Source organism: Osmia lignaria, chromosome 12 (assembly GCF_051020975.1).
Source record: "Osmia lignaria lignaria isolate PbOS001 chromosome 12, iyOsmLign1, whole genome shotgun sequence".
Classification (NCBI taxonomy): Eukaryota; Metazoa; Arthropoda; class Insecta; order Hymenoptera; family Megachilidae; genus Osmia; species Osmia lignaria.
The window spans coordinates 11062130-11079913 of record NC_135043.1 but is presented as its reverse complement, the minus strand read 5'-3'; the positions used below and the strand labels follow the sequence as shown (position 1 = coordinate 11079913).

The following is a 17784-nucleotide window of genomic DNA, read 5'->3' as shown; positions in this document are numbered from 1 at the left end:
GATATTTAATTTCATTATTTTAGAACTACCATTCGATGAGAACCGTCCATGCCAGCCTTCTCAATATGAGCCTCGCCACTCCAATCGGTCCAGAACATCCAACCTTCTAATGGATTCAAAGCTATTGCTCTGGGTTCCTGTATACGATCTCGTATAAGAGTCTTTCTCATATTTCCCTCGAAATTAGCTAATTCTATGGTACTCTTTCTGGAATCGGTCCAGTAAATGTGACTGTATATCCAGTCAACTGCCAGCCCATCTGATGTTGTTAGACCATCGTCAATGACAACTGTACGTTCATTGCCTTCGTCTATCGGAGCTCTGAAATGAACAAGAATTATATAATAAATAAACTGAGGAATAATTGAATTATTTAACCCTAGAGTGGTTTGTTGCATAACAGTCATCCACACTTGAAAATTAATAGCTATCTACTTGATTCTTGTATGGCAAATTGATTGTATTAAGAGTTAAAGAAATACTTACTTATAAATTTTTTTCTCACTAGTGTCGCTCCAGAAAATCATGCCCGTACGGAAAACAAAATCTAATGCAGCAGCCATTTTTGTGTTCTTCACTATATCCGTCATCTCCAGACGATCCAAAGCTACTTTCCTGATGTCGTGCCTTCTGGTGAAGAGCAAACTGGCATGACCTTCGGCTGCTTTGCAACGAGTATGATCTCTAGGGTCTTTCAGATAACCTGGAGCACAGCTGCACTTGAAACTACCCTTTTCGTTCAAACAGAACTGAGAACAGCTACCTGGTTCTAGACATTCGTCTATGTCTGAAATAAGAATTTATTAAGAAATATTAAGAATTTATTAAGAAATAAAATTTATTAGATTAATAAATTTGTGATGTTACCATCACAGGTTCGGTTATCCACCAATCTGTATCCTGCACTGCAGTTACATAGGAAACCAATGGGTAAATCGATGCAAATTTGCGAACATCCGCCGTTGTTTTTCAGGCATTCGTTTACACCACAAAGCTCCGTATTCTCATCCTCCCAACCGATGCAATCACGATTTTTATTGCATACATTATAAATCGGGATACAGGAACCTTCGCTGCATTCGAACTGAGTCAATGGATCGCAGGTCACAGTTTTGCTCGTGCAATTTTTCTCGTCGCTGCCATCCGCGCATTCTGCTTTCCCATTACAATACAAATGACCTAAAATATTTTACAAAATATATTATGAAACTGTTGTGAAATGTACAAAATATGTTTGCTTTATGTCATAAAATTACAGGAGTATCTTTTATTGAATAAATAACAGCAGAAAATATTGAATTTTTATCTTTCAATTGCATTAAATCATTTTTATTTAAAATGCATTATGAACATAACTCTTATGAAATTAAAAAAAAAAGAAAAAATAGTGAGATAATAGTAGAAGAATAGTAATTCAATTAACGCTGATAAGTTAACGATTTTTAATATACCAACTCTGCGTTAATGGAATACCTGATATGCAATTATGATGATCTTCGCATTGAAACTGATCAGGTCTGCATGTAACATTGTGACACCTCTGTGGTGATTCATCTGCACCGTTAGGACAATCCTTGTCACCATCGCAAACCCAATTTTGATGTATACAAGTGATATCATCATCACAGTCAAACTCCTTTTTACTGCAATGACTGGGACGTTTTCCGTTTGCATATTCCTAAAAATATCAAAAGCATTTTGAATTACACGAGTCATTTTAACCATTTTCAATATTTATTCTTGTCGAAGGCCTTTTATGTGGATCTATGAAATCGAAACTACTGTAATACCAAGTTTAGTCGTTGGTGGAAAAAATCTGGTGGAGGTGAAAATTTATTTTATAACATACTAATACAATTCTGAGATGAAAACGACAATCCGTATGATTTTACCTGACAACCAATTTCGTCTAAATGATCAGGACAATCAAAGTCACCGTCGCACCTCCATTTAGACGTTATGCAATAATTTTGCGAACAGGCAAAATGGGTTCCAGGAGGGCAGGTGGTCGGTTTGCAATCCTTTTCGTCGCTGCCATCCCCGCAATCGTCGTCATTGTCGCACACCCATAATTGTTGAATGCAATGTTTATTTGCACATGTGAATTCGTCGGATCGACAGGTGTCATCTAAAGAGAAGGTGTTTCGTTTTTAAAAAGGCAAACGATGTAAGTGGTCTTTGAAAACGATCTAGCGGGCAACGATCACTTTCTACCAAATGCAAAAATATATTTAATTCATAAAAGAAGCCCGCTGTGGAATGTGACATTGGCAACCTTTTCCTTTTATTTAACTTTTCAACAAAATCACTAATTTCGATGGAATTTTGAAAAACAAAAAAGATTCCAAATCTTTTAAAAATACATCATTAAAATTTTATTTCAACACTTTACACTTGATAACTTAATTTTGTCTTTATCCAATAACAATTTTTCATGTTATTTTAAACAATTTAACATTCATTTGCAAATTTCGAAGCTGGTGAAACCAGCTGGAAATTCCATCGACGCTGATTTTCCATTGAAATTCAGGATTTTTTTGTTTTAAATTTTCGAGCGTAAATGATTAAAAAAAAAAAAAAGAGAGAGAGAGAGTCATGTCTCACTTAAAGTAAATCACATTACACGCGCACTTCTTTTTCTTTTTTCTTTTAATTTAGCTTTGCGTCCAACGTAACCTTTTTAACACGGCGAAAAGAGAAGAACATTACAACAGAATTTAAATAACAAAAAAACCATACAGCGGTATAATGCATGGAAATATATGCAGCCATCTGGCCGAACTTTGCAACAGATAAGAGATCCAAGCGAAAAAAGGATCCAAACAAATTGTATGTAACGATTTTTCGTTCTTAAGGGCCTCAGAGATCGCCGGGTTAATTACGGCAATTAAATCTAAGCCTTCGAAGTTTATAAGTTTTGCCTGTTTTGAAACTACAACGAGAGGTCTACGTTTAAATTATACAGCAAACTATTTAGACTTTCAAGAGTTTGTAGCGGAAGAAATAAGTTTCTTGCCGTTAGTCCTGTAATTAAGCAATGTAATTAACCAGTTCTTGATCAACGACAACGAGGTACACAATGTATCCACGACGGTGTGTATTTACATTAATATGGTGTATTATAAATAAGGTGATCTTTCAATAACCGACCAATTCATATAGAATAAAAATATTTTTAAAACCTTTAGTTATATAGTTATTATCAGTAAACTTTAAGCTTTAATTTTACCTATACCATAAGTAGTATTTTGAAAAACTTTTGTGTCATGAAATTGTGTCAGACCTTTTCATATTACAAAATCAGGCATTCGTGTAACGTAACACGTTCAACTACCAGTTAAATTCAAGAGAACTATTCAAAAGGCAGGCATGCAAAACAGGCAGCTTCTCCCGACGGTAGAGAACGAACGAAAAATCGATTACTTTACGACAATACTAGCGAAACGCTGATCGTTCACGCTGGAAACAAATAAAATCACATGAACGTATTTTAACACTTTGACTGTCACTGTGAAAACGAACACGCTAGAATACCATGCCTTTTCATGGTATTCTAGAACTATTACTAACATACAGAGTCTTCTTTCCTTTTTTTTTCTTAAATTGAATTTAAAGCGCAGGGACAGTCAGAGTTAATTTAATAAAAAAAAAACAAAAAAAAAAACACTTATTTCACTATATTTAACCCTTTGCTACTTTATACGTTATTTTTTTATAATAATTTTTGTATGCGCAGTGTTTGTGTTATTAATAAATATATTATTCATTAAGTACAACCATTCAGAATAATGGGTATTTGATACAATTTTAACAAATTAAATAGCAAAGGGTTAACATTGCAGAGCTGACAAAAAAGAGAAGAAAAAAAGAACAGAAAAAACTACGGAAACATCGACAACACATGAATAATTGCAAGAAACAAATTATAAAATTTATTAAACGCATTGTAGTCATTGTAGCTCGTACGTATCAAGATGATAGTAAAGAAAGTAATGTTACTTGTGGTCTTGAAGTCATGCAATAACATAAGTGCGACTAATTAGGAGAGAATGTAAATGATCTCGCAGGCGCAACAATTATACATATTTGGAGCATAATAAAAAGGACAAGCAAGGCTCCGCAATATCTGGATGGTGGAATTTGCGTACGTGTAACATTTATTAATTAGAGGGAATCGTGCAGCATGCAACGATTACGAAACACACGCTGATGTTCTATATTAATTCGTTAAATAACGAAACGAGCTTTCGATTGTTTCACGACATGTCCACCTACGACATAACTTTTCGTATTTATCCTTTAATAAGCACGTTCACCAGTATCGTTTAACTAAATATTAACCCTTTGCACTCGGACAATTTCAACCTTTTATATTTTGTTTACAAATTTAAAAGCTCCAATATTTTTTGAAAAGGATTAATAATACATCAACATCTCATTATCCAATAATTCCATTCACTTCATTTATCGCAAGTTTTAAACGGCTCGTTGAACAGTAGAAATTCATATTCCTCGAAAATGAAATATTTGCATTTTTTTTTTTCAATAGCACGAAAAACGAACGTTTAAAAGCGTGAATACCATAGCAAATAAAATATGAGTGTTAGTAAAATTCAAAGCGTCGTTAAATATTCATTTCGTACTTTTCGTTTTTTACTGAACATTCCATCACACGATTTCGACGAAACTGAAGACAAATAGCAGACCTTTTTTACAGCAGATAAATTGCTATGTAAGAAAGTGAAATTTTGTGCAGTACAGAAACAATATGTATAATGCTTTCAGTTTAGAATTCAAAAAAGAACAAATCTAATCATGCTTACCATGAACCCCTTTTGTAAATTAATTCTCAATTTATAAGGTGGAGTACTTGTTATAAAGTTGATCAAATACGGACTCCAATTAAACTTTAACTTTTCATCAAACTTTCAATCGGAAAATTAACGTTAACCCTTAAACGATGGAGCCAGGTCAATCGTGACCCGGATCTATGAAAAGTTCAATTATGTTTGAATTAAAAATAGCCATTTAATTTTTTAAATTGCAAATAATATCTAAAAGAATAGTTTGAAATTTAGAAAATGAAAATAATGTAAAATACAAAATTGAATTAAAATTGAAGCTCTCTTGATGGTCCACCGTACGAGAGTTAACTGAATCTAATAAATTGAGAATTAATTAAAAATATTTAACATCAAGTATATTTTAATTAAATTCTGTTGAAAAAATGAAAAATTAAGTTTGGACTGAAATATTTGAAATGTTTTATATTTATGCAGAGAGTGCAGCATAATCTATGATCAAAAAACAATTAGTATTTTGACATTTTCACGTGAAAATTTGTACGTTTACAAAATTCGAGTTATTTACGGATTGCGAGAAGCAATCAAAGCGTATTACTCGTTCAAAATTGAGATCACTGAATTTTCAAAGAGCGTACGTTATTTGACGAAGCAAACAGGATATTGGGCCACAGAGAATGCATGTACTCTATTGAACGTTAAAATACAATTATGGTTTATAAGCGTATAAAATCATTGGCAAACCTTTGTCGAATATAGCATATATAGGATAAACTTCTTCATAAAATAAAATTAAATTAAATTAAACCATGTATTTTGCTGTACTCTGTGGATTTCATGTACACCTAATACTTGATGATCAATGTGCTAAAAAAAACTGACAATAAGCTAGAATTGAAAGAAAAGACAAAAATATCTAGCATTGCAGAGAGTACCCAAAAGTTTCTACAATTATATTAACACGTTGAATGCCAAGGGGATTATCACTCACTGATACCACCAACTAAATTAGTCTAATTAAGTAGGGATAGGGTGGGTCTACCCCCCCCCCCCACCAAAATATGTATTGGTCCCCGCTTATGCAAATACTGTGGACCAAAATTCAATATGGTATACAACTAATAACAAAAAAACACAATAATGCTTGAAATTATAAATAAAAAAAAAAATTAAATAATATTACACGTTTCCCATCACCCTAAAAAAATTTAGTAAAGTCAATGAAGGCTTACTAGGCTAGTTAAAGAAAAATTGATTATATCTTGAGTAATTTATTGCAATTACAGAGTATTATTATTCTTGGCATTCGACGTGCTAAAGAAAAAGAGAATAGAATATTGCTATTAAAATACTAGAAGCTTATGGATATTTCAGAATATGTAAAAGAAAAGAAAAAATAAGCATAAAAAGAGTCCCCATGCAAAAGCTTACTGCACTCAGCCTCGTCTGAACCGTCCGAACAGTCTTTATTGTCGTCGCACATCCATGTAAGTGCCACGCACTCTCCGTTCCCCGAGTGACACGTGAACTGTTCCGCGGTGCAATTCTTCGTTCCTACAAGATGATAATCGATTGGACCTGATTTTTCGAGCAAAGAATGACGAGGTGCCAAATACACGGCCAGAGGCCTCATTTTAGCTAGCACAATGCCGACCATGGCATCGTCGTACTCTATTTTTGTCGACAGACCAGAAAGCTGTCTCGAAATCAACTAATTGCATTCCCAGAGTTAATTGCATTTAACAAAATTATCACATTTCAGTTTATATTCTTTTAATAGGACGAGCTGTTTTCAATGCAAGATCGTCTTATTTTAACACATGTTTATGGCTTTTTTTTTTAAGGAGGATTTGTGAAGTGGGGGTTTATTGATATAAATGTGATTTATGCAAATTTGAAATTGAAATCTTTTTATATTGTAAATGAATTCACGCTTTCCCCAAAATGCGTAAATTATTGATTGGAAATTTATTCCACATATACTATAGACACAAGCTATTAATCTGTTACTAGAATTTAGCATTCTATTATATCATGTAACCATGAAAATTAAATTCTGAACGCTTTTCCTATAATTTATGCAAAATTGGAACTAGAAACTCCTAATTTGCAATTATGTATATAATCCTATAGAAAGCTTTTAATCTGTTATTAGAAATTACTTTTTCATTATATTAAATTTTCAGTGGTTTCTCTATAATTTATGCAAAATCAAAATTGAAAGCTGCTGAAATAGCAAGCTTTCAAAATTCAAAGTTTTCCCAAAATATACATTACATATCAATTGAAAATGTATAAAATATTATTAAATGTATAAAATGTATTACCTCTGAATTTTACCCAGTTTTATAAATAACTTATCAGAATTCATTAATATCAATTATCATAATTAAAATTGGATCATGAATGCTTCTCCTATCATTTATACGAAATCAGAATTAAGAATACTTCTTTTTGAAACTATAATAATAAATTCACTCTTTACTTTCAAAGAATTTGGCTCAAAGATTAATCGTTATTATTTTTTATTTAATTTCTGATTACTTAATAAATGAAAAGAGCTACCTAATTGATACAATAAATCAAGAAACTGTGATGTTAGTGTATTTTAGTAGCAGATGGACTTAATCTGATGTCATACAATCATAAATAACTTCACTGTGTTTTTCTGCCTTATCATCCACTCTGCATACATTGCCTTAAGTTTATAATGAAATTCATAAATTCCAAATATACGAAGGCATACACCATGAGAGTATTACGACTCGCATTCGCAGGCCATACTCATTATGCAAGTGGCTGTAAATGTACAGTTGTTTTGAATTATCACCGAAAGAATAGCGTAGCGTAGAGTAGTAAAGTTTATTAACGGATGATCCAAGTCACACGACTTGGAAAGATAGTTTTACAACTCGCCGATTTATTGAGATGAGTTTAGTTTACTCTTTGTTCAACTTCTAATGGCAAACATACTTCCTACCATTTTAACTGCAAGAAAATGGTACATTTGTAAAGGGATGGTGATACAAGGTACTTTTGGAAGAGCATGAATTCTTTTTAGCATAAATGAACTTGGAAATTTTCAATTTTTCAATTTTTTCAATTAAGAAATTTAGAAATTCAAAAGTATAAAAATAAAAAATTTCCAAAGTTAGCCTTCTCATCTGCCTATCGCAGTTCGAATTCCTGTCGAGAGCTCCGACAAGAAAAAAGAAAAACCATTTGGCAAAACTCCGAGACGTAGTGTAGGAAAATTCGAAAGCCGATATTTACTTTGGCCGGTAATTTATTAGCTTCCGGTGGCCGAGTCGCGATTCCGCTTTGATAGGAAACGAGTTCAACAGTTCAGGGATGCAATTTGCGATTTCAAGACCCTTTCTACGTTTCTCCCTCGAATAATCTGTCGTTTGTGTTCCGTAGCTTTAAACCTGCTCTTTTTTTCTCCTGGTTCCTTGTCCATCGATGAACCTACGATTTATCAATAACTTACTCTGACAATTTTTCTCGTCCAAACCGTCAGTACAATCTAGCTGACGGTCGCATAGCCAACTTTTTGGTATGCACTCCCCTGGGCTGCACTCGAACTCCGTTTCGCTGCACGGTCTCCACCCTTTTTGATCGCAATCGCTTAATCATTTTTCATCTGGCACACGTTAAATGTGTTGTACGAGCGTGAACACGCGAATCGACGACGATTTATCAGCATCGCGATTTATTATAGTCCCAGCACGATATTAACCTTTGACTTGTAGTACTATTGTTCTCGAGGTTACATAATTTCTGCACAGTGAAATGTCACTTCCATGTTTCAAACTGTTTTGTATACGCACATTCTACTAATGAAAGTTCTTTACAGATTAACAAGGACTGTTATACAAATGATAAACACCAATTTCGATGTCCCTTTATTACATTTGCTACATATAAAGTTTTTAATCCTTTCGACACTTCATAAAATTCATAGAATTATTATAAATTAAAATGCTTTATTTATATATATATATATTTTTTTTTTATTAAGGACATGAATATTTCACAAAGGTCTTGATGAAAGTTTGATATGAGAAATACTTTTCTTTTATCGCATTAAATGAGTGTTTGTCATATTAAAAAAATTGTAACTTTTTAAAATCCAGAATTTATAGAAAATCCATTTAGAAATTTTGATAATAAAATAGTTTACCTCAAAAGGGAGGTAAATAAAAAGAAATCACGAAATTAATTTACAGTCTGATCCTAAATGTTTCTGAAACACTTTGTATATTTCAGGAAACAGTTTCTACACGTGGATGATTCGAAATATTCTCAATTAACCACCGCATGCAGGAATAATTGGAGCGACCGGTAACCCTCCTCCTAGTTCCCTCGTTTTATTTTTTTAATTTTTTTTTTACCTTTAACGTATCGTACGTCCTCTCACTGATTTTCATCTTTCATCGGTCTCTCCGCGTTTAATTGCCTCTGCAATATTGAAATTGTCGACTGATCGGAACGAACCGTTGAAAAAAGGATACCGCGTCACGGAAGCCGAGCAATTAATATTAAAACTGTGCTCGGTCTCTATGTAATAATGGATATTACCCCCGACCATCGTGGACCGGTATTAAAATCGATAATTTGCCTCGTTAAAGGATCTAACAATGACTGAAAACACGGAACGAGCCTCTTAAGACATTTCACCGCGAAGAGTTATGTAAATTGAACGTGATCCGATGTCGCTAAAGGTAAATATTGAAATATTTGAAATATCCTCGATCTTATCCTATGAATAATCTTACAGGAGACACGATCGTTTCCCCAAGTGAACTTATCGTATCACTCGATTATTATAGATCAACCACTTGTCGACCTTCGTATAATTTCATAGTAACAAGATGAATTTGGAATTTAAAATGCACATGAATTTTCCATAAATTCAAAATATTCTAACCTTATCGTGAAAGCAAGATAAAAGCTGTTTTTTCTTTAAAAAAAAAAATTCTTCGATGATCAGACGAGAGGAGATCGACCGGAAATGCTATAAAGCGTCTTGAAGCTAACGGTAGCCTTTCGTTCATACATCAATCCGTTTCACCTGCATGAAACCGGTCCGAAAAGTTGCACTTTCACATACCAACGTCTGCAACGAGGGGATCGCGATACATGGGTCGATCGGGGACGCATGATTGTCTCGTTTTCTTCTTACCAAAAACCATTCCGAGGAAATTTTTTCGTTCATCTGTTTGTTTTCCGGGATAGCTAATGAACTGATTGACGAACGTGTGATTGTAATTAACTAATATATTCCAATCGCTACGGAATAGTAATTCTGGAGAACGATATTGGGACACTATCGATCAAAAACTTTCCGACACGGTGAGGTTTTCAAATTTTTAATTGACAGTGTGTAACTAACAATTTCTAAACAGAATTTGAGAAACGTAATTGTGCAGATATTAGTAAATGATTAGAATTAGTAAGGCTGACGACTATACGAACAATCACTAAAACGCGAAAGTAATCAGCGGTGGCACACTGTCTCCCCATTTACATACGAGCCCATTATAATTGAATATTAATTACTATACGTATATATACATCGAGTTGTACAAAATACACAGACATGAATATTAATCGGTACTCCGCGTGGAAATCAGAGCGAGCACTGTCGCTGTTATTATTAATAACGCGATATCGCGTCACAATCTACCTTTGGAAAATAACAATGTACCGCGAATACGAATTATATCAAGCGTACTAATCACGGTGATGCAGTGCATGATTCGTATCCATGAATCAAAAAACTCGTCCAGGATAAACTCTTATCAAATCACTGCAAAAAGTAGACGACTTTTTTTGAAGAAAAGTGTACAACGTGTAGTTAAAATTTTTTGGGTTTCTTTAATACAGTTAAAGGTAGTAAAAAAAAAAAAATTTTGTTCCAATTTTTCTAACGCTCAATGCACTACTACAAATAAAAAACTGTCGACGGGAAAAAAGCGTCGGGGAATTGTTTGAAATCAAAAACTGGAAAAAAAAAATCCTAAAATCCTCGATAGCTATTGTATTTGTACAATGCGGAATTTTGGAACGAGAACCTTTTTCCTTCGTGTTTGTTTCATTCAAACGTACACCACAAATTGCCACTTAGAATTTTCGCTATTATTGTAAAAGAGTCATTGACATGAATGTAAAACACAATTCTTTTATACCCTTAAGTACGTATTTTATTATTAAAAACCAGAAAGTTTTCTATACAAAAATAATAAAAATCATCCACTTTTTAAGTGATTAAATAGGAGGTTCTCCTTAAGGGGTGATTTTTTTCTTTTGCAAATACAATAAATAAAAATATCAAATTTCGTTCATATATTAAATTAAGTACTTCGATGTAAAACAATTTTTTAAATTGCTGTTTTAATAATATATCTGAAGATAAAAGTGCCGAGTTTGAAAAACAGATATCTCACTAGGGGAAGTGATTTCAACTGACAAAAAAAAATTCAAAAAAATTTTAATCAGTAAATGTACCTCTATGCTATCTATCAGAATTATTCATATAAATCAAAACTGACCGAAATGGTATGCAGCTCAATAGTACTTTCCATATTACTTCCATTTTTTGAAAATTTTCCAATAAAAAAATATTAAATGTATAAACTAATTCTGTGCCTTACCTTTTCTGTTTTTAATTAAAGATTTATTTTTAAAATTTGGGTCAATCAAGACCCAAACGACATCTTTGCAAAATATTGTATTTAAACTATTTTTAACTTCCTATCAAAACTTAATAACATGTTCTTACGAATTCACGGTTTTTAAATTCTACTTAACAGAACGACTCCTTAATTCTCCACCAACGTAGTACAATATTTAAATAAAATACACGTTCGTACAATCGTGTGAAACGAAATAATTTTGTTTGCCTGTACGTTTCACCTCTCGCAAATAATTTACCCGTTAAACGTAACAAACGAACCATTTACTAGTTTGTCGTTCTTTTCCTGCTACAGCACGTTTGTATTTTTTCGCTTCGTCACGAACAAATGAGCTTACGATTACCTTCTGTTCACGCTCGTACATGATTACAATTTATTTCGTTAAATAGAAATATTGAGTAAATTAAAAATTTGATTAATAGAAATCTTCTGTTATGATGACCTTTTAACCTACTTAATTCAAAATGATCTTCATTTACTCTTCCCGTATAAAAAAAATTCTAGAACTAATTTCAAAAAGAAAAAAAAAAACAAAAAAAGAAAAGACACCGATACCAATTAACAATTAAGTTCATGAAGAAAAAGGGGTAACTGTTTGCCAACGTTTCGGTTGACCTGATCAGAAATCTGAGGGCGTTTTCCGCTCATCTTCTGTATCAGCACATCTTCGAACTCTTTAACGAAGTTACACAACGGGTGCAAAACTTTCTCAAGTATTCTCACGCCCATTTTCTACCCTCCGTAGAATTACAATTAAATCGTAGCAATCAGACCCAACGGTCAGAACTTGTATCGAGTAAACCAAACTACAGAACTTAATTACAAGGATATCATATTTAATACGTTCACTGCTTTTGAAAGGGGTCAATGGAATAAATGAATAAGTAAAACTTTTCTGAAATTTTAAGTAGCATAAATAAATTGAATTGTTAGTACCTACATAGTAGATTTATATTGAGATTCGATAAATCTTTTATTGTAACTGAAGTAAACGAAGATCATTTCAAATGGAATGCTTTACTAACTATCTGTAATGTAAAAATATCCGAAGTCAAAAATTGAAGTGAATAAATAAAAAAAGGATTTGTACTCACTGCAAAGTGTTGGATCCTCATCGGACCCATCGTGGCAGTCTACGTCGCCATCGCAGTGCCACGTTCCGGGTATGCACCTGCCGTTCGTGCACTTGAACTCGGAATCGGTGCACTTCTGCGTACCTGCAAACCGAACGTCGTCTTGATGAGTGGGGTTTACGAGCAACGCGATGCACACGAATTGCATCAGGGTGCATGTGCATCGTGACGCGATGAAAAGGTGCATGGATGTTCCAGTGAGCCGCATACTAAAGTCTTTAACTCGGTGCCCCCTTTTCTTTTTTACATTCGCGTAATCCTGTGTGTTCGCGATGCACCTTGGGTAGGCGCTACTTTAATCGGTGATCCAATATAAAAGCTTTCAACGGCGCGCGTTTTACGAGCTTCCTTAATATCGCAACGCCAGAAAATCGTCCGTCGATCGTTTTATTGCTGTTCACAGAGTTTCGAGCGTTCAAGCAGCCGATAAAAGTACTAGCACACGAAACTGTAGCAACCAGGTCGAAGATATCCACCGAAACACCGACATCTATTCAGAACATCTTTCGAGGTTCATTGGGTACGTATCTGGCCGAATAAAATCCACGTCCCGAAAACCAGACCCTCTATCACAATACTCTTATCCTCTTTTTCTTCGGGACCACCTTTTCAGTCGAGCAAACAATTGTCCGTGAAACGATTTTCCAATAAATCGTAGACTTCTTTCACTGAATAGAACCTCCCTCCCCTTTTCACCATTCGCGAATGCTCTCTTTCGTAAAATCACTGGACGGTGGAAATCATTTTTGAGAAGGTATCACACTTTCAATGCAACACAGAAGAGATTTCGAGATAGATAGATAGATAGAGAAAGAGAGAGAGAACGATGCACTCACGACGCTGGTTGCGGATAATATAAGCTGCTGCTCGAGTAAACGGGTCCCTATATATGGGTCTGAGGAGAGACACGATATATGGCCATGCGGAGAATGCACGCATACTAATCACCGTGCAACGAATCAAACGCGATTCTTATATATATATACCTACACACACACACACACACGTACATGTATACGTTTTTTGTAGAAAATTGTCTCATATCAGTCAATTAGAACCCGGAACTGAGGGACGACGATCAAGGACTATGATATTGCCGATTACGCGAAGGATGATAATGCCCACGCAATAGACACTGAACAGAACATCATCGTTAGAGATTGTGAAAGAACGAATGTCGATAGAGATATACAGTGGGGGTAGAAAAAGTCTTAGCACTGTAATTTCTGTGTTTCGTAAAGGTAATGTTTCTTGGGAAACGAGATTTAATCGTTTACTAATAGTATTATTGTAATATTAATTTTTCTAATATTTAATCCTTTGGGAACGGAGCATTCTTAAACTTTAATATTTTAATATATTAAATGCCAATATAACCGATATTGAATTTTCAATCATTAACGAAGTTCAGCTGATTTTAATTTTAATTTTATTAAGTCGATTGCAACATTTTCTCTGGTTTCCATTTCTGATTAAAGATTTTTGATATGTATCAAATATAACATTCAATAGATATGTAACCTTAGAATATAATCTTGATACTTTTTGTTTTTTTATATAAAATCGTATTGCAACATCAAAATCGATACACTTGAACCAAGATCAAGAACAACGAACAACGATACTACGAATAAGGCGATTTCTGACATTTCTGATTAGCGGAGCATCGATAAGAACTGTTCACTTTTTTCCATCGTCCACGAATGTTTAGACGCATTTATGAGGAAACAGAGAAATCGTTGCACAAGCGGCTCGTAGAGCAGATCGAACCGGAATTAAGGAAGTCGAACTCTGGCGCAAAAGTAACTGCATACGTAATTGATCGCGCGTTAAATTGCATCGCATTAGAGCACACGTGATCTTGTTCTTCGCAGTTTCATCAATGATACCGAAAAGAAGATGAAAAATCGGAGCGGGGCAAAGGGATTCGGTTAAGTTAAACGATTGCTGCAATCCAGACAGAGGCAATGAGCGTCATTGGTGATTGACGCATCCAATTTTATATATTTCAATAATTGTTAAAAGAAGGCTGATGATAACCTCTGAATACCGCTATTACACTATAATAGTGCCATTCCAAAGTTACCATTCTAAAAGGTTACATGTGAAAATTAACCAATTGCGCCCTTAACGAAGTTTCGATCTTACTTCTTTCTTTCCACAAAATTTTTTCAATTTTTCCAAAACAAAAATATTACAAGATAACGTAGTTATTTTTTCTTCTGTTTCGAAATCTTCTGTTGAAAAAAGAATTGAATTACCGAGAGAAAAGCAAAGAAAAATGACCGAGTGAACGACAGTCCATTACATTCGCACGATCACTCGAAAGTGAAATCGTTCATAGCACGGAGCAAGAAATGTCTGTTCGCCAAATTGAAAAAAAGCAATGAACGAGGAAACAGGAAGTCGGACAGGAGACAAACGATCAAGTGGAGGCAATAAGGTAACACGGTTCTCGATCGGACGCGCAATACAAAACGAGATTCTTGAGCCCCTCCTTTAACGGGTCGTTTATGTGTGCCAGAGAGACTAATTGTAAGAAAATACTGTTACATATTGGAATCAGAGGAGTTCAAGAGATGCTGGGAAATTGGATAATTCTTTGGGTAATTCAAAAATTGCTGACGTAGACAATTTTATTATCAAAGTGGCCGAATGAAGAAGGTTCTTGATATAATTAGAATACAGGAGTTCATTGTTCTTAGGGAACTTGAGAAAATCAATCGAGACCTTATATATTTCTTATCTAATAAATATAAAAAACTGATTTCTCGTCAATGCAAAAGCGAAGATAATGAGTTCCTATATTAACAAAATCATTCGTCTTTTGTAATATCATATTTCTTTTTTATCCAGCTATCTCTCACATCCAATTTCGACCGAACTAATTGCCGCTGTTAAATCCACGATTACGCGAAAATAACGTTGTTCAAAATGCGCCACGATTATCAAGCTGGCACGTCCAATATTTTAAGCGAAGTTTCTGCTTCAAGACGGAAACACGATCGCGATTATCTATTCATCGAGTGCAATGTTCAATTTTAAATGTCTCGACATTACCCTGATCTCATTTCACAAATGCTGAAGCGTTTTAACCCTTCGTTAAAAAATTAAACCTTGAATTATTAACAATTATTACTAACTTTTCTATGAATTTTTTTCTTCTGCAAAGGCATAGCAAATTTTATTCCGCTCTGAATTCATTGAAGGATAGATCATGTACTAAAGCTATTAATAATGTGTAGGTTCATAATATACTAACAATAAAATAAAAATAAGCCATAGAATATAATAAATGAAATGAAAGTAGTAGTAATTTTGATAAGAGCAATCCTACATGATTTATGTTTCAATTATCAGCGTTAAGTTTGAATTACTGCTACCAAATTTCCATAACTTTCAGTAGATTATGATACGAGCAGGAATTATAACCATCATTTCCCGTTAAACTCGAATTTGATTGTTAACTTTGAAATGCCTTAACTTTGCTACGATATTTCGTATCCCCGTAACGCTTATTCAACTCTGTTTAAAACGTATCCTGAATCGTGTTATCCTAGTTATCAACAGATTAAGAGTCTTTCTATCGAATTCCTGTGATCGGTTCCATTTCAATCTAAACGAGCTTTTTCCTTCGTTTGATCTTAGAAAACGGTCTGCATTCGTTTCTGAGTAAAAGAAAATCGTTTCCAATCAAAGAAGACGATTTTAAGAATACAAGGATTTAATTAACATGTTAATTGCCTCATTGAGAATTTTGTAAAAATTAATTTTCTGCCTTTTAAGCACCTATGACCCTCGCCTAACATTTTGTATAATTCCATAGTTAGTAAACGAAAAGAAAATTTTAAATATCATTAATACTTTCGAAGAAGCTGACAGTTAATCATGCAAGAACAAAAGTATTACTATTTATTATACAATACATTAAATTTGAAAAATTTTAATATTCTACTTTAATCAAATTGAACACTTCCAATTTGTCTTTAATAATTTCCACTCCATAATCGTTAATTACTCGATTAATTTCCTTTGTCCGATTTCGTATACTATTAATTACCGATGTTATAGCTTCGATATCATAATTTTCTCTGTTAATTACAGATAATACCATCTCTGTGGACCAACATTTAACGACTTAATTTTGTCCCCGCTTATTAATTCCCGTAAGTATTTATCGTTCATCGATATTCTGTTTGCTCGTCAACGAGAATAAAAATAAAAATAAAAATAAAAATTTAAAAAAAATATCCCGATGTATAACGGGGAATACAACAGGGAATTTATCCCTTTCGTTCATCGGATAATATTAAATCTAGCATTAAATCTGATACCTGTTTCGGCTGTCCCGTTTTATTCGAATCCACGCGAAAAAGTTATATGTACCTATGAACGTTCCGATAGAACAGAATAACACGCGATCTCCATCGCATAAAAATGCCATCGAACTTTATGTTTCTCGTTCGGTTGAATAGCAACCACAAATATTTTCATATTGTTTCATGATCGTTTGTCGTCAGTTTTCTATACCATCGACGAGTTGTAAAATCCGTGCAATGTATTTGGCACTGCACTATGTAATAATAATTATTATACATAATAATTTTAAATAATTCTGAAAGACTAAGTATAGTTCATTTTATTTTATTTTAATTTCTTATTGTGTTTAGTGTATTTCTCCCTCTCTTCTTTTTTTTTTTTTTTTTTTTTTTTCAAGTAGACAAACCTATTTAGACTTCGAAATCATGCAACTGCTGGTCGTTATTACACTATTCGAATGCTCATATAATTTGTTCAATCATTCAAAGGATAAAGACAGACGTAATAATCACTGCCTGTGCTACGTAAATTACCTGTCTCTATAGAAAATCACATATCCTACCTTTACTTTCGATCACACGTAATTCTTGGTTCACGCTCGTTGGAAGAAAAATTAATCGACATATTTTCATTCGAACAAGAAAAATGTCAATTGAAAATGAATCGTGGTGTTCTTGTTATTTAATCATAATGCGCTTAGCTTTCACCGTTTCTTGAGAAGCTTGAATATTTAAAAAATTTTTAGATTTTATTCGCGATTATTAATGCAACAAATATAAATATGTAAATTTTTTATTATTTGTAATTTTGTATTTTATTCCTCTATCTGCA

The 17784-nt window shown here is 33.5% G+C and overlaps 1 protein-coding gene and 1 long non-coding RNA gene across 14 annotated transcripts in view; one reads left to right on the top strand and one right to left on the bottom strand.

Moving 5' to 3' along the window:
* The window catches only part of LOC117610133 (low-density lipoprotein receptor), a 28607-nt gene that overhangs the window by 2486 nt on the left and 8337 nt on the right, over positions 1-17784 (bottom strand). For 8 of the 12 annotated variants that reach the window (XM_034337155.2, XM_034337160.2, XM_034337165.2 and 5 more), the window contains 7 exons: positions 12595-12717; positions 6234-6356; positions 1893-2128; positions 1474-1678; positions 868-1179; positions 487-787; positions 30-321 (listed from right to left, as the gene is read on the bottom strand). In XM_034337155.2, the coding sequence (XP_034193046.2) occupies positions 30-321; positions 487-787; positions 868-1179; positions 1474-1678; positions 1893-2128; positions 6234-6356; positions 12595-12717 (1592 nt within the window). Of the gene's footprint in view, positions 1-29; positions 322-486; positions 788-867; positions 1180-1473; positions 1679-1892; positions 2129-6233; positions 6357-8292; positions 8413-12594; positions 12718-13469; positions 13728-17784 lie in introns of those variants that run through there. The other 4 variants (XM_034337156.2, XM_034337167.2, XM_034337164.2 and 1 more) reach the window with 3 other exon arrangements.
* LOC117610137 (uncharacterized) lies at positions 13802-17335 on the top strand. 2 transcript variants are annotated; one of them, XR_013063202.1, is made up of 3 exons: positions 13802-13874; positions 14235-15076; positions 16738-17335. It is a non-coding gene; the product is annotated as an uncharacterized LOC117610137 (long non-coding RNA). The 2 variants fall into 2 exon arrangements; XR_013063201.1 differs by lacking the exon at positions 13802-13874 and having other exon boundaries at positions 14087-15076.